At 38.0% G+C, this 27,671-nt stretch overlaps 1 protein-coding gene across 2 annotated transcripts; it reads right to left on the reverse strand.

Annotated features, from left to right (window-relative positions):
• Positions 1 to 278: 278 nt before the first annotated feature.
• Positions 279 to 27,486, reverse strand: FBXO9 (F-box protein 9). Of its 2 annotated transcripts, none has more exons than XM_037002858.2 (13): positions 27,135 to 27,486; positions 24,256 to 24,342; positions 21,243 to 21,398; positions 16,783 to 16,840; positions 15,374 to 15,473; positions 13,189 to 13,316; positions 11,736 to 11,850; positions 9,931 to 10,049; positions 9,621 to 9,711; positions 8,811 to 8,906; positions 8,390 to 8,483; positions 6,709 to 6,860; positions 279 to 888 (listed from the first exon to the last, which is right to left on the reverse strand). In XM_037002858.2, the coding sequence occupies exons 1-13, from the start codon at positions 27,135 to 27,137 to the stop codon at positions 780 to 782; spliced, it is 1,308 nt and encodes a 435-aa protein (XP_036858753.1). In that variant the 5' UTR covers positions 27,138 to 27,486; the 3' UTR covers positions 279 to 779. The 2 variants fall into 2 exon arrangements, with proteins under 2 accessions (XP_036858753.1, XP_036858755.1); XM_037002860.2 differs by lacking the exon at positions 27,135 to 27,486 and adding an exon at positions 26,624 to 26,652.
• Positions 27,487 to 27,671: the final 185 nt, after the last annotated feature.

Genomic DNA, 27,671 nt, shown 5'->3' on the forward strand with positions numbered 1-27,671 from the left:
CTGGCTCTCTCAGCTTTAACTGGAGAAAGAGGTAGGCCTGGGTTTACAGGGTTCTGCTCTTTAGGAAGAAAGCTGACTGGTTGAGTTTGCCAGAAGAGTTGCAGTCCTGAGGGTTCCCTCCTGATGTCACACATTTGTCAGGTGCCTAGATGGGGTCAGCATACAGGTATCTACAGTCCACACTGCATGTACAGACCCCATGATGATATGAGGCATTGATTCTCAAGCCTTTGCTGGCTACTGTTATTCTGACATTTAAAAAAAGCCATCCAAATATATATTTTTGAAAGAAACATTTATTAATGATCTTTATTGTTCAAAGTTTCAAACAAATCCAGAACAGGTTTTCACAGTTGAGCCTTTACTGAAAGGACACTATGTCATGCGCAAAAGAGATGCCTATCCAGCGGAGCTCCCGCCTGATACACTCAAATACGGGGTCATCGGTCAGTAGACGACTTGCGTAACAGAAATACTCTTGAAAAAGGACATGATTTAAAGCTCATATTGACTTTTTGCAATGTAAATGTGCTTAAACAACTGGTAATCTCAACTTCTTAATTTTAAAGCAAAATACTCCAAGAAATCAATTATTCCTTTAAATAAAAAAAATAATCAATTTACTCTTCTTAAAAGAACTCCCACAATGTAAAATAAGTTCCAATTCCACATATATATATATGTATATTTATATATATATGTACATTTATAACTTAGGAGCTCTTTTGCTCTATGTATGCGTATTCATGCAACAGCGACAGAGGACGGGCTGCGGAGCTCTACAGAGGCCTCTCTGAGAAGGAAGTGTAGCTCCTCACTCTGGCAAAGAACAAGGGGGTGTACATCTTGTCAATCTCGAAAGCAGTGACTGCAGTCTCACCAGTTGATCTGGAAAGAAAGCACAAATACTAGTTACAAGGACATTTCAACTCACTTAAAATCCTTGCACATTGTAGAAAGTTAAAAAAATTTAGACAAGTACAAAGAAAAATCACTCATAGTTCCACTGGCCAGACATAGCGATATGAAATACTTTCTTCCACTGTTTCCTCTAAGTAACTCAACCTCTCTAGCAAGCTTTCCTATTAAGATTTTAAGATTATACTCTTAGTAATCCTACTTTTTGTTTAACATTATGACATATGCATTTCCAATCATTAAATATTCTTCAGAAGCCATTCTCAGCAGCTGCACACTTCACTGTCTGCTTGTGCCACAATTTATTTAATTCCCCTTTTTGTTGGGAGATTTAGGTCGTTTTTCATTGTTTAGTAATTTAAAATTTTGATTATGTCCTTTGAACACATTTCTAAGAGTGGAGTTTCTAAGTCAAAGGCTAAAGATATTTGGAAGCATCTTATTAAAATGTAATTTAGAAAGAATTATAATCCTAGAATAGATTTAACATTTGCATGATCAACAGCATGATTACAGATGGGAGGGCATGGAAACAGCAGACAAGCTATACTACTACAGCCTGTTATATTTTCCCCCCAAAAAGAACTAAAAAAAAAAAACCAACAGCAGAAAATTCAAGTGGTGTCATGAATAAGGAAGTCAATGTGATCATTAGCAGTTACAAATGATGCCTATTGTAATGTCTTCTTTTCCTCCTAAAACATCATGCTTTTCATTTGTTTGGTTTGACTTCTGGGTTTGGTTTCTTACTTTGGAAAGAAAAAAAATTCCACTGCACAGATTATTGAGAGAAGCAAAAAGGAAACAAGAGGACTGGCAGGTAAGGATGAAAGAAAAGTGCTATTTCTCAGCTGTCAGTACCTTCCATACCAGGGGGACACGTTATTTGTATGATGGCAAGGTGACCCAGAAAGATTTCATGAATATAGTCAAAGCTGTGAAGCAGGTTAATGGAAGGTGACCTCAAAACTTGTCTCAGAAATTTGGATTCAACTGGAAGGTGAGCCCTCAGGCAGACATCAGTATTCTTTCAAACATACTAACAGTGGACCTCAGTATCCATATGAATTGATATTTTACTTGCCTCTATATGGCTCGTTTCTCACGCACACTTTTTGGCTCATTAATTATTTCATACAGGTAAATCCTAATTCATAGAACGATGACCTTTCAATAGGAACCAACTAATAGATTTGCCTTTGGAATACAGAAGATCATTTAGAAGACTTACTCTTCTACCTGTAATTTTACTAAAATCAGTATATAATCTGTGAGGCTAAGCCAAATAGAATTAATGTAAAAAATGGTGACACTGAAGCAAGGGAAAAGAAAAAAGATCTGATGTTTTAAAACTTTGAGTGAGTCACTGGATAAATAATGCAAAGACAGTTTGCAGTATCCTGAGTACCATTCTCCACACAGAATGCCACTTTCACGTCCAATGTGGTGTGAATCATTCACAAGCCTGTGGGCCCAAGGGAACGTCTCAGATACTCCACTTCCTGGCCCGTAACAGTTTTTCATTTTGGCCATTTACTTGGCTTGGAGTAGTTTTATTTATTTATTTATTTCTGGAGGGTCTGACAGAATGGTTTTGTTATTGAAAAGTCCATCATTCATTCCTACACAAGGCCAAGCCTTTAAGACTAGGAGAGGTACCCCTTTCACCTAATCCATAGAAACAAACTCAGAAAGTCAAACCAACTGAGGACACAGAGGAATATGCTTGAAACAAAAGAACAAGACAAAAGCTTCACAAAAAGAACTAAATGAAACAGAGTTAAGCAATCTACCTGATAAGCAATAATGGTTATAAAGATGTTCACTGGACTCGAAAGAAGAGTGGATGAACTCAGCTCAGAGAAGACATCAACAAAGAGGTAAAAAGTGTGAAAAAGAACCAACCAGAGGTGAAGAATACAGAAACTGCAACAAAACTACATTTTGGGGAATCAATAGGAGAGCAGGGGGTGCAGAAGAGCAGGTCAGCGATCTGGAAGACGGGGTAATGGCAAGCATTCAAGCTGAATAGCAGAAAGGAAAAAGAGCAGAAATAAATGAGGATTGGTTAGGCGGCCTTTGGGTCAACACCAAATGTCCTAACATTCTCACTGTGGGAGTCCCAGAAGGAGGGGGTGGATGGGAAACTTAACTGAAGAAATAATAGCTAAAAACTTTCCTAACTTGGACGAGGAAGCAGACCTCCAGGTCCAGAAGCACAGAGAGCCCCAAACAAGATGAACCCAAGGAGGCCACACTGAGACACTTGGTTATTAGAATGTCAAAGATTAAAGGCAAAGAAAGAAACTTTACCTTGAGAAAAACAGTTGATTATGTGCAAGGGAAACCCCATAAGGCTATCAACTGATTTTCAGCAGAAACTCTACCGGCCAGAAGGGAAAGGCATGATACATTTGAAGTGCTGAAAGGGAAAAAAAAAAAACCTACAACCAAGAACACTCTGCCCAGCAAGGCTCTTGTTATAATTCAACTCAGAACTGAAGGAGAGAGAAAGCCCTTCTAGAGAAACACAAGTTAAAGGTATTCACGAGCACTAAACCAACCTGACGAGAAATGTTAGAATGCGTTCCAACTTAAATGACCACAACTCAGCATAGACTGCCACATACACAGGATGCTGTACATGAAACCCCACAGCAAACACAAACCAAAACCATATAATAGATACCCAAAATGTAAAGGGAAAGGAATCCAAGCATAATGCTAAAGAAAGCCATGACACACAAGGGCAGAGAGCAAGGGAAGAGAGGATATAAATAACAAGCTAGCAGAAAGGGACATTCAGAAAACAATCCCATCTACATTTGCACCAGAGAGAGTAAGATACCTGGGAATAAGTCCAACCAGGGAGGTAAAAGACCTGTACTCTGAAAACTAAAAGGCGCTGATGAAAGAAATTGAAGATGAAATGGATAAAAGACCTAAATATAGGACCTGAAACTACAAAACTCCTAAAAGCAAACTCCTGGACATAAGCATTACTAGTTTCTTTCTGCATATGCCTCCACAGGCAAGGGAAATAAAAGCAGAAGTAAGTGGGACTCCATCAAACTAAACAGATTCTGCACAGCAAAAGAAACCAACAAAATGAGAAGAAAACATACTCCATGGGATAATGTATTTACAAATGATATATCTGACAAGGCTTTAATATCCAGACATAAGGAATTCATGACCAAAAAATCAAATTTCTGATTAAAAAATGGTCAGAAGATCTGAGTAGGCATTTTTCCAAAGAAAATATACAGGATGGCCAGAAGACACATGAAAAGATGCTCAACATCAGTGATCATCAGAAAAATGCAAAGCAAAGCCACAATGAGGTATCTTATAACTAGTCAGAATGTCTAGTATCAAGACATGAAATAACAAGTGTTGGCAAGGATGTGGAGAAAAGGGAGCCCTCCTACACTGCTGCTGGGAATGTAAAAAGATGTAGCCACTATGGAAAGCAGTAAGGAGGGTCCTCAAAAAACTAAAAATAGAAATACCATATGACCTAGTAGTTCCCCTTCTGGAAATTTACCCAAAGAAAGCATCACTAATTTGAAAAGACATAAGCACGACTGTGTTTATAGCAGCATTATTTACAATAGCCAAGATATGGAAACAACCTCAGTGTTCATTTATAGCTGAATGGATAAACATGTGGTACATATATACAAAAGAATACCACTCAGCCATAAAAATGAATGAAATCTTGCCATTCACAACACTGATTGATCTAGAGGGTATTCTCAGTGAAATAAGTCAGAGAAAGACAAATACCATATGATTTCATTTACATGTGGAATCCAAAAACAAACCAAATGAATAAAATAGAAATAGACTCAAACACAGAACAGACTGATGATGGCTGCTTTAAGGGAGGGGTGTGGGGAAATGGGTGAAACAGCTGAAGGGGAAAAAACTAGTGAGAATGTTTGCTATTTTGATGGTTACCTGAATGTATACACATGTCAAAATTTGTCAAGCTGTACATTAAGACCTGTGTATTTTATTACATACCTCAATAAAGAAGAAAGAAAAGGCTGTCATTGGCCAGGGGCTTCTGTGAGCCCCTTCCAGAAAAGTGGATAACATGACAGGCTTGAACCTGGCATCACTACTGTGCTGATACCTCTCTAAATAGCTGGAGCTTACTACAAAGCCACAGTGATTAAAACATTATGGTACTGGCATAAGAAGAGACTCATACATCAATGGAATAGAATAGAGAGCCCAGAAATGAACCCATGCCCATACGATCAATTAACATATGACAAAGGAACCATGAATATACACTGGGGAAAAGAGGGTCTCTTCAATAAACAGTGTTGGGAAAACTGGGCAGTTACACGCAAGAGAATGAAACTTGATCATTGTGTTACACCATATACAAAAGTAAACTCGGAATGAATTAAAGACCTAAATGTAAGTCAGGACACCATAAAACTCTGAGAAGAAAATATATTGATACATCTACCCAGGAAAGGGAAACAAATGCAAAAATTAGCAAGTGGGACTACATCACACTAAAAAGCTTCTGAACAGCAAAGGAAATCTTCAACAAAACAAAAATACAACCTATAGTATGAAAGAATCTATTTCCAAATGATATATCTGACAAGGGGCTAACATCCAAAATATATAAAGAATTCATACAACACCAAAAAAACCAAATAAACCAATTAAAAAATGGGCAGAGGACCTGAACAGACATTTTTACAAAGAAGACATACAGATGGCCAACAGGCACATGAAAAGATACTCAACATCACTAATCATTGGGGAAATGCAAATCAAAACCACAATGAGGTATCACTTCACACCAGTCAGAATGGCCACTATTCAAAAGATAAGAAATAACAAGTGTTGCTGAGGATGTGGAGAAACAGGAATTGTCCTACACTGTTGGTGGGAATGTAAATTGGTGTAGCCACTGTGGAAAACAATATGGAGGTTCCTCAAAAAACTAAAAATAGAAGTACCAGAAATACTCTACTTCTGGAAATTTTCCCAAAGAAAAAAAAATCACTAATTCAAAAAGATATATGCACAACTATGTTCATTGTACAGTATTTATAATAGCTAAGATATGGAAGCAACCCAAATGCCCACTGACAGATGAATGGATAAAGAAGATGTGGTACATATACACAATGTACTGATATTACTCAGCCATAAAAAAGAATGAAATCTTGCTATCTGTGAAAACATGGATAGAACTAGAGGGTATCATGCAAAGTGAAACCAGACAGAGAAAGACAATTACCATATGATTTCACTTATATGTGGAATCTAAAAAACAAACAAAAAAGAAATAGACCCACAAATATAGAGAACAGACTGTTGGTTTCCACAGGGAATGAGATGAGGGGATAGGTGAAACAGATGAAGGGGTTAAAGATGTACAAACTGCAACTATAAAATAAATTAGACATAGGAACTGAAGTATAACATAGTCAATTTAACCAATAGTATTGTAGTATCTTGGTATGGTAATGGGGTAACTACACCTATTGTGTGTACAATTATCCAGTCACTATGTTGTATATCTGAAACCAACATAATACTGTATATCAACTTTATTATAATAAAAAATATGTTAAAAAAATAAATAACTGGAGCAAATTTTGGAAGGGTCTACAGAGTATTACATTGTGGTTTTGCTTTGCAATGTGTAATATTAACTCTCAGGAGTTCAAATCCTATCTGAGAGTTTCGTAAGTCTAATACAAAGTATGCATTTATTCTGTAACCTTGGTATTTATTATTACATTCACCTACTTGTAAGTAATGTGACAAGAATGATGTATCCAGATAAGTCTGTTGAACCTCTGGCGGCCACTGGAACACAGCTGTAGCCCCACATGGAAACTCTGATCTGCTTCTTGTACAGGGACACGACGAAAATATCTGTACTTATAGTCAAGTGGTTTCTGTAAAAGAAAAGATGCATGACCCATAATGAAACATCACTACTTCACTGTTATATATATTTATCGGAATATATTAGGCAAGAGTGACACTAGGAGTAAGGTAATGTCTACACACGGTAAAGAGTTGTTTTGGGTAGCAAATGAGAATGTGTATGAATGCCTTGAAAAATTCTAAGCACTCTAAAAATAGAAGTTTTTTTCTCCCATATTATCTCAGTCATCACAATAACCCCATGTGTTAAATATTATTGTATATTGTTATTTAACAGCCAAAGGAATGAAGACCTAGGGAGGTCAAACAGGTTAACCAAAGTTACAAAGGCACTTTAAATGATGGGATTAAAGCTATGCCTCCTGTCTCTAAGCCTAGGACTCCCTTCTACATAAAAACAGTTGTAAATTTTTAAAGAGGGCAGGTGATTAAACTGGTGAATACTGCAGAAAAAGCAGAGTATAATTTCTCTTTAGCAATTAATAAAACAGTCAATGGAGAAATGGATGTGACATGGTTCATTAGAATCACTTCTGCAAAGACTGCTGCTAAAAACACAAGGATGTCAGCACTAGGCACGGTCTCACCGCACCATACTCCAAAGAGAAAATGGGTGTTTCACATGGGAGTTCCTCAGCTCTTTAATTTGATGAAACCTAAACAGTCCTTCAGTTCTGACCTCAGGAAACTACGCCCAAGGTCACAGTCATAGCAACTATCTCTCCTCTTCATACTGCTGCTCCAGATGCCAAGAGGCTGCCAGGGGCAGGCAGAGAAGCCGGTGACAGATGGCCACAGGTGATAAGACTCACAGAGGAAGCCCTGCCCTGACCACCTCAACACATGATGCTCGGGAAGAGAGGAGGATTTACTACATGGGAAACTTCTTTCAAAACCTGTATTATAAAAGCAACAGACAAATATTTATTCCAACTACCTCACAACTGATTTTTTGGATAGACATTATAGATTTTAACCAGGCTTGAAAAATGCACATGGAGAAAGACTGAAAAAAACTGGGCCCTCAATCTGTTAAGAGAGCATAAAGTACTCTGCAATGTAATAACTCAGCAATCATATTTTCTTGGCATGTTTTTCCTTGCAAGAAAAGAGAAAATTATTTGAGGTTACTTCCAGTAGAAACTGAGATTCTCTGTAAGAATATCCTTGTAAGAGAATTATCTATATGAGCTAATTTAGGAAGAATTTGAGTCCCTTATGATTCAAAATGAAAAGAGTCAGAAACATATTCAGGTATAATTTTACTTGTTATTTTGTAGGACAATTTGGCTTTATGTTTTCACATGTAAAAAACCTGGACCAGAAAAGGAAACTATTTGGAGAAAAACAAGTTGATCTAATAAAAAATAACCACATGTATTTTCAGCTCTCTTCAGAGATATGCTACAAGTACACATGTATTTTGCATGATACTGTAAGTTATGAATGGTATTTTTTTTGTCCTTTCTAATCAAGACTGTGAATGAGTAGGGACTGAAATAAATAGAAAACTGCTGAATCCACCTTGCATACTCACTTCTTCTTTTTTCTTAGTTATCACAGCAAATACTTTGGTCTGATTGTCTGTATCTTGTGACAAGCGGTAATGACCCAGCAGAATTGCATCCGTTCTAAAAATTAAAAAATACACTTTAAATCTAAGTCTATTAGTTACTGTATGCATGTAAGTAATCTAGGAAGTAATGGGTTATAATACTGTTTACCCAACTTTCCAGAGAAGAATCAGCTAGGATGTGAGTAAACCTAGTTTCCAAGGCCCCAGAGACCCCCTGAAGTACACTCTCTAGAGAGAAGCAGGAATCAGTATTCTTCACAGGGCCCCTGATGATTGCTTTTTTTCATCATCCTGTATTAAGTTAAGGAAGCTCTGGATTACATTAACCTGCAAGTAAGCATATAAAGTGCGCACTGGATAGAAAGCTATAGAAAAACACTACCTGGTATTCCTAGTTCTTAACCGAGGAACGATAGCCTGAGGCTCTTCTGGGGTTGTCAGCATCATCACGTGGCCATCAGGGAAGAACCTTATGTACCTGTGTGAAAAGAAAAAGAACACCAAAAACACCACACACACCACACACCACACACCACACACACACACACACACACACACACACACACACACACACACAGTATGAAACATGTCCTTATGTACTTGTACTTAAATCTATTCATTGCTGTAAAACCAAAATGGAAATACAGCTGGGCCAAAGAACTAGCAAAACATTTTTAAAAAATGACTGACAACCTGTGAGGCTAGCAAAAGAGAACCAAAGGCATTTTATTATTTTCTTAGAGGGAATTGAACTTTTAGTTTCACTCACTGAATAACAATAGATTAAATATTACTCTGCTAAAGTTCCGTGTGCTCTTTCCTAAAGCACTAATTAATGTCAAACAAAAGTGAGCTCCAATGGTAATACACAGCAGTTACCACATGTGCTTACTTCTCAATGATAGTTGCTGCTGCTGAACAACAGGCTGAATAACAGCACGCACTATCTGAAAGGGCAAAAGAGTACACAGGGGCAAACACCCAAGAAGAGCTCTACAATATAAACTTTTAGGTTTAAACTCTGGAGGGAATTAAATATTGGTTCTTGAGTGCAGTTCCCATAATAAAACGGGATAAAAATACAGAAGGCCACTTTGTGGATAAATGCAAAGCCACAAGCAACAGTTACCCAGTAACTAGTGAACCAATACTTGAGAGAACTGTTCACTCACTCAGTGTACTACAGGTGTACCTGTAATATTCCACTTGGTGCCAGGCTCTATAGAAACCATCAAGAGACTGTTCCCCTTGACGAATATATGTGGTTTTACTGATATACACTCCTGTAAAAAAGAAACAGACTCTTTTAGAGTAGGAACATGATAAATAAAAACTTTTAACAGTTACAACTATATAATGTGGTTCCAGCTTTATTTTTATTGTGGTTTTTTTTTGAAATATTCTCATAGTACTTAGGTCTGTTACATAAAATTAATATTGTATATTTATAAAAATCAGCATAATAGATCACTATTTCTCCTGAGTTCTAGAGTTGAACTTACCATCAAACCGAACACGGGGCCTTTCTAAAAACATCTCTCTCCAGGACGTGTATGGAATGAGTTTAATACAGCTCCTGCCCCAAACTTTTAAGCAAGCCAAACGCCATATTTCAGGGTCTCTAGGTATAAAAGCATAACATCAATAGGTATAAAAGGCTAAGTCCCCATATCCAGACATAAGAAATACTTCTGCTACCAGCCGCCTTCTATCCAGCAAGTACTTGCTCAGCACCTGCAAGGCTCTGTCCTGCACCCTGGGACAGGCTGAATGCCAAGGCAAAGGCCCTGCTGGTGGGGAAGCAACAGAAAGAAAACAGAGAAGTTTCAGGTAGTATTCGGTGTAAAAACAAACAAGCCAAGAGCAGGGTAAGCAGGCAAGGACAAGTGTGGTAGGGAAACACAGACTACTTCGGATACGGCGGCAGGAAGGCCTGTCTGGGCAGGAGCCAGCGGTGATGAGCAAGAGCACCTGGGCGGAAGCCCCAGCAAGTGCGAGGCCCGCAGGTGGGACTGTGACCGGTGTGCTTGACAAGGATCACGTGGCTGCAGAAACCTGAGCAAGGTCAAGTGCAGACTATGTGATCTGAGAGATAGTCAGGGGCAGGGGAGCAGCGGCGTGCAGGCTACTTAGGCTAGATGGATGCTGTGGAAGGGTTCTGAGCATGGCTTACGCTCTTAAAGAATCACCTGGTGGATTATGGGGAATATGGTCTAGAGGTGTGAGAATGGAAGCAGGGAGACCACATAGGATGCACTGCTGCTGACCAGGCATATATGGGTAGATGGACCATAATGCTACTTGGAGAAGCGGTGAAATGGTCAGACTGGAGATTTATTTTTAAAATAATGCGAACAAGACTTTGTTATGGGATTAATGTCAAAGGCTAAGAAAAAGATGTATTAAATATTGACACAGTTCTGATATAGCTCAAAATATTTTTAACTCCATCTGTAATTGAAATATTCAGTATTAAATACCTTAAAACTACTGACACCTGGGCTAAGCTGCAACAAAAATAAAATAACCCCCCATCCCCAAATTTATGATGGCCCATGAAGCTTATCCATGAAAATTTGCTTTCCTAAAAAATTTCCTCTTTATAATGTTTTCTCATGTATATCTCAGAGACAAGCTAATGGACTAAGAGTTCTAGATACCCCAATTTCAAAACTGAAACCCACTCAGGGCTTAACAGCTGTCTGTTAAGTAGAATAGCACACAGAATAACCAAAAAACAAAGGTTTCAAGCAATTTAAATATTTTATCCAAAACATAAGACTCCAAATGAAGTCAGGTTATTTAAAAATAATGCAGCTGAATTTTAACAACTAAAGTTATAAAATAATTCTAGATGCTAAGGACAAAGTATGCATTTTATATAAGATAGCCATGAAAGATTACCAGTTTCAAATGATTTGATAAGAAACTAATTTTTCTTCACATAGCAAGATTCTAAGGTACAGGATGACTTTTAAAGGGCCAAAAAGAAAATTCTAGTGTCATTAGCACAAGAGTATATTTTCTAGCATAATTCTTTTTCCATATCAGCTAAGCTAGCATGCAAACTAACCTATGGAAATAATATGTGTGACTGCAGCTATGCTACATATTATTCTACACCCTGGAAACTTCATGCACTCTAGCCTGTAAGTGCTAAATCGTTTGAGACAATCACAGAGGTACAACTTCAGAAAAACTGTTCATTCTAAGCTTTTACCCAGAACATCAATCAAGTTTTTGTCAAAATTGGCACAAGACCATAATTCCTTTTTCACACTGAGTTGTATTAAAAGAAGTTAAGTACCTGGCGCAGATATAGAATCCCCTGCACACCTGGGACAACTGCTCTAATGATCTGAGGTCCAAGTCACTAGACACCACCCATCGGAAGACGTACATCAGGACCTCCATGGGCAGCACTGCAAAAGAAAATCATCCCCATTTGCGACCACACAGATGGACCTAGAGGGGACAGTGCTCAATGAAATAAGCCAGGTGGAGAAAGACAAATACTGTATCATTTCATTTATATGTGGGATCTAAGAAACAAAACAAATGAACAAAACAGAAACAGTCTCATGAACACAGAGAGGAGACTAGTAGTTACCATGGAGGAGGAGGATTGGGGAGTGAGTGAAGGGGACAAAGAGATAGAAACTTATAAAATAAATAAGTTACAGGGAAGAAAAATACTCCATAGGGAATACAGTCAATAATTTAATATCTCTGTATGATGATAGATGGTAACTACAATTATGATGGTGAGCATTTAGTAATGTATATAATTGTCGTGTTGTATACTCAAAACCAGTAATAATATTCATCAACTATACTTCAATAAAAAATAATGAAATTCATCCTTTCAGCAACTCTTCTGTTATTCTATTGTCTTGTTCTCAGTGGAGATATCTTTACGTATCGCAGAAATTTACAATTCACATCCTCATTGTTCAGAGCCATGCATGAATGTACTTAACTACCTGAAAGTAATGATTCCTAATATCAGGACACAATCATCTTTGTTTCTTCAGTATAGAACAGATCTAAAACCACTTTTTTTTTTTTTGAGAGGGCATCTCATATTTATTGATCATATCGTTGTTAACAACAATAAAATTCTGTATAGGGGACTCAATGCACAATCATTAATCAACCCCAAGACTAATTCTCAACAGTCTCCAATCTTCTGAAGCATAACGAACAAGTAGATCTAAAACTACTTTTATAAAGCACCTTTTATTACCAAGATATATTAAATGTTAGAAAAATAGTCTACTGTGTGTGTGTGTGTGTGTGTGTGTGTGTGAGATCCATACTGCATTTGTTAACACCAAAAGTTATTTTCATCTCCTTGAGAATTTTCAATTGTCCTCCTCTGGAAAAAATCTCCTAATTAAACATTTAACATATTAAAAGTGAAGAAAAAATTGATTTTTAAACATTTAGCCTATCTCAAGCTGAAATTCCTGATACCAGTATTCCTCCAATTTTCTTAGGGCTACCTTAACAGCTCAGACACTCACCCTCTTAGATCATCCCTGAAAAACTGTGGCATCCTTGAACAACTGCACTACAAACCCTACTTCAGATTTTGAAAAGCTGTCAGTATGTAAAAACAGTAATTATAAGGAGATCTTCCACTGTATTTCAAACTTGAGCAATTATCTGGCACAATACCTGAAACTTGTTAAATTTGGAAAACTTAAAACTAAGGTTCAAGTATTTCTCAACCAATTACAACACACATGAATTCACACCTGATATGTGAGTCTGACTGCTCTCAAGTTCAGGCTGACACAGTTTGAGCACAGACTCCTGAAATGTGAGCTGCTGCTGGAAGTAGGACAAGAGATCTGCCACCTTGCTATCATCATTATCTTCAATGCTGAAAAAAGAAGGGAAGGGAGTGCATTAACTGCCTGTCTACAAACACACAACAGAGAAAAAAAAATGCTTTTCATAGTACTTTCAAATGTGCTTTAGAAAAGGTGACCTAAAAGGAAACTTTCTATTTTTATTTTGACTTGATAAGTTTACCTTGCCTTGTAAAGGAGCACCAGACCAAATCTTTTGAAGACAAAAGCTTCAGCAATTTTAATTCCTACCCAGAAAGAATCAGAATTTTTGAATACACGTGTTGAGATTTAATTTGTTGTACTGCAGCGATTTCATAAGTTAGTGAAAAGGATTAACTTCAAATGATTAAAAAAATCTTATGTAAATATATTCTTTTTAAGTGACCATAAGCCACTCTAATTGGATAAAAATACACTATACAGATGTCATCTGAGGTACTTACTTACCAAGGTTTTTTTTTTTAACAGATGTGCCTTATCGCCCTATCTTAAGAGAGGAAAACACATAATTTTTAAAATCCTGCAGGGTGCACCCAAAAAAATCATCTACCAATACAAACAAATGTATAGTTAGAATTCAAGAAAAATATCTAACTTTCCATTTTTGCTGAAATTAACCTTAAAAATGATCAGACTTACAAACAGGCTTAGATGAAGATGAAGTAGAAAACCAGAAAGGGCTTGTAATACAACCAATACAAGTGTGACTGGGGCTAGATAGACTCTAAGGCTGCTCTACCAACACTTTACTGAAGGCAAAAGGCAGCAAAGAGACTCTCAGGGCTTATCAGATGTGGTGAGAGAAAAACAGCTGTGTCCTTAAACAACTTCCATGGCATCTGGGTTTGTACAAAGGGGCGGGAGAGTTAAAAAAAAAAAGCTTCTTTAATATTCAGTACAACCTTTCTTAGCATCTGGCATCTAATTATAAAACTAGCTAAGAGCTGGGTCTAAATGACTGTACCCAAATTCAGAAAAAAGCCCAAACGGTTCTTTCTGAATATGAACTACTGCACAGAGTTAATCTAATTTAGTGAACAATACTATTTGTCCAAAAGTTCAAACAGGCAATTAAAACCAACTGACTTCATTGGGATGTTTTTAACACAGTGTATCTAAAGCTCAAATGTTAATAGTGTAAGCAGTTAAAAAACACTGGCAATAAACCTATGTTATAGATAAAGGTAACCTCTTCATTATTTCAAGACAGAGAGATCATAAGAGTAATACAGTATTTCTTCACCAACACCCTATTTTTCTACGTATTGCTCATTTTCAACAACATTCTCTCATGCGTATAGACTCCCTTCCCTTCTAATATCAGGAAATTGGGCTTTTGGAGATAGATTAAGCTAAACAATTTTATAATTGTCTTCCAAATAGCTTCAAAAGTACTGGCTTAAAAATATGTTCTTTGAATTTTGTCCATATAAAGCAATCAATGCCACCTCATGAATTTTATGCAAGTGGCATCTATCCAATGAAACAAGGTTTCTTTCAGGAGTCCTTCTACCATGCATACACCTGTGCTTTTAAACACAGGTTTAATGGTTACATTCTTAATGTTCCATCTTCATCTCTTAAGAGAATAAAGTCTTGTTCTAATCTGGCATTTTCCTAATAAAATGAAAAGCCTTTGTTTTTTTAAAGTATAATTCCAAACACATACAAAAGAGGAAAAACGAGTGTAATGAAATCCTAGGTACTGAACACTACTCAATTTCAATTTATTAACATTTTGTCAACTTTGGGCTTATTACACTGCAATAGCTTCAAATGTAAACAGGTTTCAGAAAGTTGAAATGTATCCTTTAATTTACTCCTTCCAATAATCATGGATTTCAGTAAAAAAAAAACAACTCTTTGTCATTATACCTTATCTTTCTGCCTATTTAAAATAGGCATTTCTATATTTTAATCATAAAATTTCCCTAGTTAGAAATATGTTTACAACTTTATAGACAAGTCTTTACATTAAAGACCATATAACAGAATTAGAATCATCTTCTTATCACGAAAGGAACCAACAGAGCAAAGACGCTTACTTTTAACAAACTACATTATCACTATCAGATCATATACGCACTAGCTGTTTCCAGCACCGTCGCCATCTGGAGACCGGGTATAAGTGATCTTGAACTCTATATCAGGTACAAGTTGCATGGCCCTACGATAAAACTTGATGGCTAAAAGAAGAAATAAAGCTAAATTAGCTATGACCACACATTTTTTGTCATTTCCTTTGATTACTCTTAACTGTGGTTTAATTTGGTAACTTTCTTTACAAACAGCCAAATTCCCTTTTTCTACATGCAACCATAGTTCAGTGAACAAATTTATTTCCAAACTTTACTACTCTGAAATAATCTCTTTTTTCCAAAGCTACCATGTTATAGGAGCTTAAAGATGTTGTATTTGCTCTTATCTTTCTGCCCTTCCCGCCTTTTCCCTCAGCCTCTTATGTCCTCTCAGAAATGATTTATGTGCTTATCTTTCTTTGGGCTTTGAAACTGCAAATGCTGTAGCCCTGACAAAAACACTTTAAAGCAAACTTTTCTTTCTAGGAGGTAGAGCTGAGGAAAATCAAATGCTTTCTACAAATGGAATAAAGTGAAGAGTTTTTTGGAATTTATTCTTCAAATCCAACTTCCTTTAGTTTAGCTACCTCTTACTTAGCAAAATAAACAAGTTTTCTTATAAATCTCCTGGCCAGGTATTTTAGAGCCTTAGTATTTAATAATCTCTCCCACAGAGATACAGCAATAGAACTTAGGACTGAAAAGCCAACTGTTCCTTCTTCCACTGGCTAAAGTCCATTCAATTCAGTATATTCTGTCACGTCCTATTACTTTAGGTGAATTACTGTACACTAAATGGAGATGGGGACCTCAGAAAGCTAATGAGACATGTGGAGGGATTTCATCATTTGGGCCCTTTTAATATCTCAGAGTAAAAATATCACTGAAAGAAACATGCAAATAAATGCAGCAATTCTGGAAATGTTATTTTTGGGGCATTTTCAAATGATTCAAGCACAAGCATTTTCCACATGCCCCAATTACTAGCTTTACTATCACAAAATGAAAACCTAACTACAAACCTACTATAGTAAACAGCTCCATCCCTTGTTTGCTTACTCATTTCTACTGGGTTATTAAGATACAATAAAGCTAAAGGGTATTCCTTGTCATAATATGTAAAGTAGAACTTAGAAAACATGCACATATTCCTCAATTTGTACTTCATGTTCCCTTCTTCTCAAGTAATTTTTAGCTATGAAAGGAGCATACCCTTCTGTAAATGAATAATAGTTTTAAGACCTTAATAATATTTTTTGGAGACAGTTATACAACTTTTGCTTTTTTAAAAATCATTTCAAATATAGAGAGAATGATATTCTATGCCAAATATATTCTGGTTTTTAAAAAAAAGGTCAGTAACAAAGAGTTGTTATTCAGAAATGTCACAATATAATCTTGGGCCCTGAATTTTTACCTTCATAGAGAGCTCCATTTTGTTCTTCTTCTACTGCTTTTAGGAAGAGTTCTCGAGCCTATACAAATAAACAATGAAAAGCAATTTTTGAAAATCTGTACTAAAAATGAATATGGACTGTTGTAAGGTGGCTTTTTCAATAAATGATACTAGAAAAACTGAGCAACCATAGGCAAATAATGAACTCTGACCTGAACCTCACATCTTACATAAAAATTAACTTGAAAATGGACCGAGGCCTTAAATGTAAAATACAAAACTTTTAGGGAAAAAAAAATCTTGGAGACCTAGGACTAGGCAGAGTTTTTATACTTGATACCAAAAGCACAATCTATAAGGTAAAAAGTTGATAAATTGGATGTCACCAAAATTAAAAACTTTTGCTCAGTGAAATACCCTGGTAAGAGAATGAAAAGACAAGCTACAAACTGAGGGAAAGAATCTACAAGCCACATAAGTCAACAAAGGGCTTGAATTTAGAATAAAGAACTCTCAAAATTCAACAGTAAAAACACAAGTAATCCAACTAGAAAAGACAAGCAGATATACCACAGAGAGGCTATAAAGATAAGAAATGGTACATAAAAAGATATTTAATCATTAGGCATTAGGGAAATACAAATTAAATCACAATGAGGCATCACCACAGACCTGTTAGAATGGCTAATATTAAGAAGTTAGACAACACCAAGGGCTCACAAAGATGCGGAGACACTGCATCACTTGTATGTTGCTGGAAGGAACATAAAATGGTGCAAGAACTCTGGAAAACAGTTTGGCAGTTTGTTTTAATGAAACGTTCATTTACCACTCAGCTCAGCCATTGCACGCTTAGGCCAGGCAAATGAAAATTTATGTTTATGCAGAAACCTGCACGTGAATATTCATAGCAGCTCTATTAATAGCCCGAAACTGGAAACCACCCAAATGTCCTTCAACCAGTGAATGGTGAAACAAATTGGGGTACATTCATACTATGCAATACTACTGGACAACAAAATGGAACAAACTTGATACCCATACAACTTGGGTGGATTTCAATGGTGTTATGCGGAGTGGAAAAAGTCCATCTTGAAAGGTTACATGCTCACAGCCAACATCATATGAATAGCAAAAAGTTGAAAGCTTTTCCTCTGAGATTGGGTACAAGACAGAGATGCCCACTCTCCCCACTGTTATTCAACATAGTACTGGAGGTCCTAGCCATGGCAATTAGATAAAACAAAGAAATACAAGGAATCCAGATTGGTAAAGAAGAAGTTAAACTGTCACTATTTGCAGATGACATGATATTGTACATAAGAAACCCTGAAGATCCACTCCAAAACTACTAGAACTGATATCGGAATACAGCAAAGTTGCAGGACACAAAATTAACACACAGAAATCTGTGGCTTTCCTACACACTAACAATGAACTAATAGAAAGAGAAATCAGGAAAACAATTTCATTCACAATAGCATCAAGAAGAATAAAATACCTAGGAATAAACCTAACCAAGGAAGTGAAAGACCTATACCCTGAAAACTATAAGACACTCTTAAGAGAAATTAAAGAGGACACTAACAAATGGAAACTCATCCCATGCTCTTGGCTAGGAAGAATTAATATCGTCAAAATGGCCATCCTGACCAAAGCAAAATACAGATTCAATGCAATCCCTATCAAATTACCAACAGCATTATTCAACGAACTAGAACAAATAGTTCTAAAATTCATATGGAACCGCCAAAGAACCCAAATAGCCAAAGCAATCCTGAGAAGGAAGAATAAAGTGGGAGGGATCTCACTCCCCAACTTCAAGCTCTACTACAAAGCCACAGTAATCAAGATAATTTGGAACTGGCACAAGAACAGAGCCACAGACCAGTGGAACAGAACAGAGACTCCAAACATTAACCCAAACATATATGGTCAATTAATATTCGATAAAGGAGCCATGGACATATGATGGGGAAATGACAGTCTCTTCAACAGATGGTGCTGGCAAAACTGGACAGCTACATGTAAGAGAATGAAACTGGATCACTGTCTAACCCCATACACAAAAGTAAATTCAAAATGGATCAAAGACCTGAATGTAAGTCATGAAACCATAAAACTCTTAGAAAAAAACATAGGCAAAAATCTCTTACACATAAACATGAGTGACTTCTTCATGAACATATCTCCCCAGGCAAGGAAAACAAAAGCAAAAATGAAAAAATGGGACTATATCAAGCTGAAAAGCTTCTGTACAGCAAAGGACACCATCAATAGAACAAAAAGGTACCTTACAGTATGGGAGAATATATTCATAAATGACAGATCTGATAAAGGCTTGACATCCAAAATACATAAAGAGCTCATGCACTTCAACAAACAAAAAGCAAACAATCCAATTAAAAAATGGGCAGAGGAGCCGAATAGACAGTTTTCTAAAGAAGAAATTCAGATGGCCAACAGACACATGAAAAGATGCTCCACATCGCTAATCATCAGAGAAATGCAAATTAAAACCACAATGAGATACCACCTCACACCAGTTAGGATGGCTACCATCCAAAACACAAACAACAACAAATGTTGGCGAGGATGTGGAGAAAAGGGAACCATCCTACACTGCTGGCGGGAATGTAAATTAGTTCAACCATTGTGGAAAGCAGTATGGAGGTTCCTCAAAATGCTCAAAATAGAAATACAATTTGACCCAGGAATTCCACTTCTAGGAATTTACCCTAAGAATGCAGCAGCCCAGTTTGAAAAAGACAGATGCACCCCTATGTTTATCGCAGCACTATTTACAATAGCCAAGAAATGGAAGCAACCTAAATGTCCATCAGTAGATGAATGGATAAAGAAGATGTGGTACATATACACAATGGAATATTACTCAGCCATAAGAAGAAAACAAATCCTACCATTTGCAACAACATGGATGGAGCTAGAGGGTATTATGCTCAGTGAAATAAGCCAGGCAGAGAGAGACAAGTACCAAATGATTTCACTCATATGTGGAGTATAAGAACAAAGAAAAACTGAAGGAACAGAACAGCAGCAGAATCACAGAACCCAAGAATGGACTAACAGTTACCAAAGGGAAAGGGACTGGGGAGGACGGGTGGGAAGAGAGGGAGAAGGGCGGAGAAAAAAAAAGAGGTATTATGATTAGCATGCATAATGTGGGGGGTGGGCACGGGGAGGGCTGTGCAACACAGAGAAGACAAGTAGTGATTCTACAGCATCTTACTATGCTGATGGACAGTGATTGTAATGGGGTATGTGTGGGGGCCTTGGTGAGGGGGGGAGCCTAGTAAACATAATGTTCTTCATGTAATTGTAGATTAATGATACCAAAAAAAAAAAGTTACAGCATCCACTTATACAACATTTTTGAATATTAAAAGTATAGAAATGGAGAACAGGTCAGTGGTTGCCCGTGGTTAGGGAGGGCTGGGGATGAGGTGGGGGTGGGGGAGTACCACTACAAAGGTGTTGCCAGAGGCAGTCTTGCGGTGTAAAAGTTCTGTATCGTGACTATGGTGGTGGTTACATGAAACCACACAACTAATAAAATTGCATAGAATAATTTATATACATACACACAAAAAAGTGCTTATAAATCTGAGAGCTATGAGTAAACTCCATGTGTTGTTCCAGTGTCTCTTTCCTAGCCTCTGATATTGTACTGTAGCTGTGTTATGTGTCACCATCAAGGGAGGATGAGTGAAGGGTACGTGGGACTTCTCTGTACCTGTGTGTCTCTGATTGCTTTAAAATTAAAATTAAAATTAAGCAAGTATGGAAGTTTTTAGCTATCACAGTGACGTCAATTATTTAATAGCAAATTGTAAATAAAAGATTGGATTTGACCGTGTAAAGATGACAGCCCTTAAGGAACAGGCGAAATGAGAAGGGGAATGACTGTGCTATGCCCACTTCCTGGTATGAAGAAGTACCAGGAAAGAGGGGAACCACCACACATCATTCAAAACTTTTTCAGTGTGAGCACTCTCAAAATTTTCCAGAATAAGGAAATGTTTAATGCATCATTATAAATTTGTTCAAATCAAAATATAATATAATACTGCATTAAAGGTGTTAGCATTAAGATTAACCTTTGGAAAGGTGTTAGTATTTCAACAAGTGTTTTCCCCCTTTGGGCTTCTGTTAATACCTTAAGACATCGGTCTTTTAAGAGACCAAGCAAATCTCAGGGGTCTACAAATTACCAAACACAGTTTCGTGAAGACAGTAGGAAAGTAGCCCCTGAGCAGCGGTGGAGTACCTAGAAGCAGCCAGGGATGGGCGAACATTTTGTCCCTGGCAAAATGTCCCACGAGGAAAAAGCTATTTAGTAAGTTACATGCTGATGTCACTAGAATACAATGACAATGAGTCCCTTCTTTCGTCAGTGAAAATTCTTTATGTGCAAAAAAAAAAAAAGAAAGTTAATTTGTTGCACTATCCATAGTACTTAACTTTTCTTCCTTTGCCAGTTCTTGCTTTCCTTTGGTGTCTGCTGCTTTCACTGAAGAGCCTCTTGCTGCTCTGCAAGGTTGAGTTTCTAAATTGCTAGAGCCCACACCCGGGGCAAGTTCAAACATCCACTGAGCTCGGAACATCTGGAGTTGTGCCTGGGGAGGGAAAAGTATTACAGGGCTCATCAAGGAAGAATGGCTCAACTCCAAAACTATGGTCCGACATCAATTTCCATACAAATATATATTTAAGACCGGTAAACACTGTCTTTTAAATTATTAAATGTATTACTAAACTACTAAATCCACTAAACACCTATTATCTTCTAAAATAATGCTCTGCTTAATAATTTAAAGAAATCGTGAAAATCTGCCTAAATTAAGTTTGGCTATGCAGGAAAAATCTAATGGTATTGGAAAGCCATTACAACTGAAGCCACCACTTGGGGACTGAACTTAGAAGCTTTCAATCATTTGTCCATTTGGAATACATCATCTGGTAGATGTTGAGTCCTGCTAAAAATTCTTTAGGTGAACCCGAAGTCTTTATTTTAATAATCATTCTCTTTCTTAAAAAGGAAATTTTTTTTCTAATATGTATCATTAAAAAATTTTTTAAATATAGAAAAAGTGAAGTCCCCCTGTGTGGTGACTCTGCTCTGCTGCCCAGATCCCCCTTCAGGAATAAAGCGCTGATTACCCCAATTGCTGGGACTTCTACTGGGAAAACAGCCCTCAGATGTCAGCCCTTTTGGGTATTGGCCCAGCAAGATCACACCCCCTTCCTGGGCAATCCCTACCCAGAGACAGATCAGTGGAACTGATCAATGACTGAGAGGCTCTGAAAGTTATTCCATACACAGAACTCCCACTGGGCTGGCTAAGGTGGTCTATAAGACTGCACAGGAGTATAAAAACAAAGCCAAACAGAAGGACCAAAATAGCAGTAGACTCAGACACTGAGAAGGGACTAGTGGTTACCAAAGGGGAGGTGTTGGGGAGGGTGGGAGGGAGGGCACAGGGTATTAAAGGGCACAAGAATTCACAATAACAATATAGGTTGGTCACGGAGACGGTAGTACAGCATGGAGAATACAGTTTATGACTCTATAACATCTTAATACATTGATGGACAGTGACCGCACCAGAGGGGGTGAGGACTTCATGATATAGGTAAATGTTGAATCACTGTATATTCAAAACCAACATAAGACTGTATATCAATGATACTTTAATAAAAATGAATAAAATTTTTTTAAAAGTTCTGATACATGATACAACTTGGATGAACTTGAAAATATTAAGCCAAGTGCAATAAGCCAAACAGAGAAGGACAAATATTATATGACTCCAAGTACCTAGAACAGTTAAATTCATAAAGACAAAAAGAATAGTTGTTACCAAGGGCTGAGGGAAATGTGGCATGGAAAGTTACTGCTAAATAAGCAGAGTTTCAGTTTGGGACGCTGAAAATGTTCTGGAGACGGGTGGTGGTGATGTGAATGTACGTAATGCCACTAACTGTACACTTCAGAAATAGTCAAAATCATTTTATGTTATGTATATTTTACCAGAATAAAAATTTAATGAAGGCAAAAAAAAAAATAAGAAAACTTCACAAGAGCTCAACTTCTCCCTCTGCCAACTCTGACTTCCCTCCCTCCCTTCCTCCACAAATGCTGATGCCAAAAGCACTCCCCAGCACACCTCCACCTCGGAGCCTGCTTTCCAGGAAGCCAGCCTAGGATACCCTCATTCCAAAGAAGGCTATTGTCAACAGGACTGTGAATATTACTCCTGGCTTTTTTTGAAAAGGTCTATATAAAATGTCAGTTTTAAAAATAATTTTTCTCAAGAGCCAGCAGAAGAGAAGAAAAAAAATAATAATAATTTTTCTCTACGTTCTGTACACTGCTTTGGTTCCTACCCTCCCACTTCTAACACCAAACACATATACCTCTGACCTATAGAATCTTTAGCAGCATTACAAGGTGATGCATCACACATAAACAAGTATTATAAAACTTATAATATTCAGCAAGTTACAAGGAATAATTTTCTATTTCAACACCCAAAGATCTACCCCATCCTTTTAAATGGCTGCAACGTATTTCAGTGTAAGGATGCATCATTACTTAATGATGGATCTCATTTCAAAAAATATCAAGTGACGGATAGATATACAAGTAATGGATAAACAGGCTGTATTCCATTTTTTCATATCAACATGCCATAATAAACACTTTTGTACATGTATGTTTATGGACTTTCCCCAATATTTCCTTACGATTTTCTGGAAGTAGAATTACTGAATCAAAGGGAATGTGTGTTTTTCATTTTGATCTATATTGCTAGATACAAAAAAAGTAGCAATTTACATTTTCAGGTACACTGCATGAGTATTCTCAAAGCTTGAAAAACAATGGGCATTATTCACAAACCTGATTGTTTAAAAAAAACTCAAGGTAGGTGCAGTTATTTTTTAAATCATTTATGAGACTATCTCTTCAAGTGTTCAATAGCCATTAATATTTTTCCCATTAGTTGTGCATTCATATCTTTCTATCTTATGTTCCTCTTACTAATTTATAAGGATGTTTTACATACTGAGGATATCAATCTTCTGCTCATATATGGCAAATAATTTTTCCAGCTGATGATTTCTCTTGATTTATGATGTTTTTTGCTATACACTGATTTTACACTCTGAGGTGGTCAAATCTGTCCGCCTTTTTCTTGGAGGTGATGGGTTTTGAGTCACGCATAAGCTTTGGTTTGACAATTTAAAATCTGTGTATTAAACTTGATAACAGCAATTATTGTTATTTCTTTCTACAGAAAAAGGAATCTGTAATAGTTATGTTATAATTTAAATAGTCCATAAACTGGTATGAAAATACAGTTAAATTCAATGCGAAATAAGAACCGATAAATCTTCATAAATATGATCTATTTCTGTTTATGTATGGAAAGCAATGGAATAAGCATTAAATATACAACTGAAGAAACATGCCTGCAGATCTTTTTCCGCAGAGGTTTCATTTTCATCATCATCTCCTGCTCTGACAGTATCAGAATGACAATCCTCCTCAGCTTCTGCCTGAGGGGGAAAAAAAACAAAAACAAAATAGTGATTGGGAATATGCCAACATTAGTTTCCCTTTGTAATCGGCATCTCCTATTGAGCTATTTGTCCCATAAAATATATAGTTGCTAGATAGATTCCTCACAAGTAAGTTTATTGATTCCAATTTGATAAAACTTGATACTTTAACTTTTTAATATTGTAAAATAAACAACTTCACTGGGCTCCAGTTGAGACTGCTTTAACAAGCAGTTAAAAAGAACAACTTTGTTTCACAAAATAGCATTTAATTGTGGTATAGGGTTCAGCAAATAGCTTTTGTTTAACACATCACTTAAAAGAATATATGCAGTCCATACATGTCCCTCCTTTTACACAACCAGCATGTTATTAATATGCAAGTATGACTTTTGTCTCTTTTACATTTTAAATGTACTAGGAAAGCTCATTAAGACATGTAGTAGTAAATGTTTTTGTAAAGGAACCTCTTCTATTTTATCTGTTTTATAAATCCAGATTTTTATATATTGGATTGACTTACAAGTAGAATAAAGCTATGCTGGAATTACTGTGCATGACTTGGGGCTTACTAGAGAGGTCAGTTTCCTTCCATTTTATCCTTTCATTTTCAATAAATGTTTGTTAAATTAAACTGAATCCTATGTTCTAGTGAAAAGGAAATGTTGCATCAGTTTGGTCTGTTAGCTCATAGACTTATTAGCAAATAGGACTTGCTCAGCACTTAATGCATTCAGCCCTATGAAGAGATGTGGCAATCAGGGAAACAACCTTGAAGGTTAGAAATAAAAATTATAAAACCTATTTCATTTTATTTGTGCCAAAGACGATAAGTTTCACAACTATACGTTTTAGTTGTGATTTGTCTCCAGGACAAGAATGTTTGTACTAACACGAATTTTTGAATGCGGCAACTAGGTACATTTGCATTACTTTACAGCACAACATAAATAAGCCTACTTCCTATCTTATCTCTGGCAACCAGGCTTAAAGCAGAGGTGCCTTTATGCCTTGACCTAGCTAGTATGTGGTACAGTGCTTGGTGTGCAGTAAAAGATACATCAGTAAAGAAATAAATGAGGGAGGCCAAGATTCTATGTGAATTTCCAGAAAACTGGAAAGTTTAAACATTAATGTACTGTCAAATATTTTTTTTAGTTTCTTTAAGCCAAGAGCTTTTCCTACCAAGAACATCCCTAACAGAAAAATACAAAATGAAGGACTTAAATGTATAGATCCCACTGAGAAGTATATTTCTAAGAGTCTGCTTTATTACTGTAAACTCTAAGTACAACTAATGGGAGGGAAATGAAATACCTAGGATATCTTAGTAACTTAGCCTTCTAACTCTTGCCTACCAATCATACTAAACTGATCAAGAGCTGTCCCTGTCCTCTGCAGTATGGTGCTCTTGCATATGTGCTGTGGGCTCTCTCCAACTAGAATGACTTTTTTCTTATTTGGTTATTTCAACTCTTCCTTCAAAATTCAGCTCAGAGGTCATCCCAGCAGGAAGCATTTTCTGGCCTTTTTAATTGCCTCTTTTGTTTTCCTATAACACCTGTGCTTATATCACAGCACTTACAACTTGTATTGAGATTATTTTTGTCCCTTCGTTAGAGTTAGTACAATGGGCACAAGGGTCCCATCTCAGTCACCTTTGTAATCTTAGAGGGCCAAACACACTGCTTGATTCACAGTAAAGACCTGTTCAGGCCTCAGCTGTCTCTTTTGCAAAGAGATGGTATTGGATTTGATGGCCTCTGAGGTCCATTTTCACAGGTGACATCCTTTAAGTTTACCATAAATCACCTTACAGCTTTGGCTATCTTGAAGATCTGGTACTGTACTGGGGTCCAACACTATGCCAGGCTGACAATAGGTGCTAGAAGAAATTGATTGAATTAACAAATAAAATGCCTTGTGGATATATAATTTAAGATTAACTTAATAAATTCAGTCATTCATTTATTCAATAAACAACTGAGTACCTATTATGAGCTAATCAGTTTGGTATCATTTCACACCTGATTCGTTCAACCCTAGCCAGACATTAGTTTCTTAGATGAACAATTTATTCAAAGCCAAAGACAAGCAGCATAGGTCAGAGACTACATAGTCCAGCATGCAATAGTCCTTGGAATTTGCGTTGTCAATTTCTGGCACTTAGCTCAGTCTCTCCATTTGGACTGCACTGATGCTGCTCTGGCCCTCGCTGCCGTCACGTGAGACATAATCCCCCTAAACCCCAGGCCGCCAGAACTGCCTGCCAACGTACCCAGGGCACTGACGCGTCACGGGGCAGGTGCGTCCTAAATCCAGGACTCCTGAAGAGGCCAGAACAGCCTCTCGGAAGGCAAGTCTTCCCAGACGGGAAGCAATCAACAGGTGTCTCCGCCAAGGCTCCTTCCCGGTTTCAGGGGCTGCGACGGTCGCCTCAATCTATACTTACTGCTTTGGATAAACTCCCTCGAGAGGGGCGGGACTGGTTTAAAGTCCTCAAGAGTGCTAAGAAAAGCGAGGCATTTTTCTCCGCTGTCCTGCAAACCAGCTCTCCTCACATCGAGTCTCGGCTAGGGGGTCTGCAACGAGGAGCCCGAGGGAGCAGTCAGGGCTGGCACCCCCTCCACTCCCACTCAGGCCAGGGGCCCCATAATAGCTGGAGGCCCAGCGGCTCCCACTCCTCCAACGCTACACTTTCCGCTCTTTCGGGGCTCATCCCAGGCCTGACCCCTCCTGCACATCACATCCCCGGCTCTCAATGGCCCCCCAAGTCCCCCCCAGGTTACCATGCTGGCGGGGCGGCAAGCCGCGGTCACGGGGCTCTTCGCGCCCCCTCTGCACCACCCCCCGAGGCGTGCGGGGTGTCCGGTGTCTACTCCTGCCGCTCTGCTGCAGCGGGGCTTAGCAGAGTTCTCGGTCGGAGAAGCGCACCAGACAGCGGCAGTAACTGCGGGCCCGGCGTACGGCAGCCATCTTCGCGGGGCAGGAGGCCAGACCGGGACGCGCTGGAGCGGCGGCCGGGGACTCGCGGGGCGGAGGAACGCCCGCGGCAGGCGAGGCAGAGAAGCGCGCGAGCCCCAGAGCGTCGGCCCTGGAGGAGACCCCGGACGCCGCTGCGGAGCTGCCCCTCTGCCGCCGAGGCGTGCGCCGACGTAGCGAGCGTGCGCAGTGCCGTCGCCGCCGTCGCCCCCGCTCGCGTGCGCGGCTCTTCGTTCCGCGCGCTGCCTGGAGGAGGGCCGCGGGGCTGTGGCGTGCTGTGTGCGCGAGGCCCACCCGGAGGTCAGCTCACCGATTTGCCGAAACCCTAACAAGACCCACGCAGC

The sequence above is a fragment of the Manis javanica genome, chromosome 16 (genome assembly GCF_040802235.1).
Source record: "Manis javanica isolate MJ-LG chromosome 16, MJ_LKY, whole genome shotgun sequence".
Classification (NCBI taxonomy): domain Eukaryota; kingdom Metazoa; phylum Chordata; class Mammalia; order Pholidota; family Manidae; genus Manis; species Manis javanica.

Excerpts from the sequence above, each read along its gene's own strand:
- FBXO9 (XM_037002858.2), bottom strand. Across the intron at positions 21,399-24,255 it reads CTGCGGAAAAAGATCTGCAG|GCACAACTCCAGATGTTCCG; the intron begins GCATGTTTCTTC and ends TTCCCTCCCCAG. Across the intron at positions 8,907-9,620 it reads CACCAAGTGGAATATTACAG|GTACATAAGGTTCTTCCCTG; the intron begins GTACACCTGTAG and ends CTTTTCACACAG.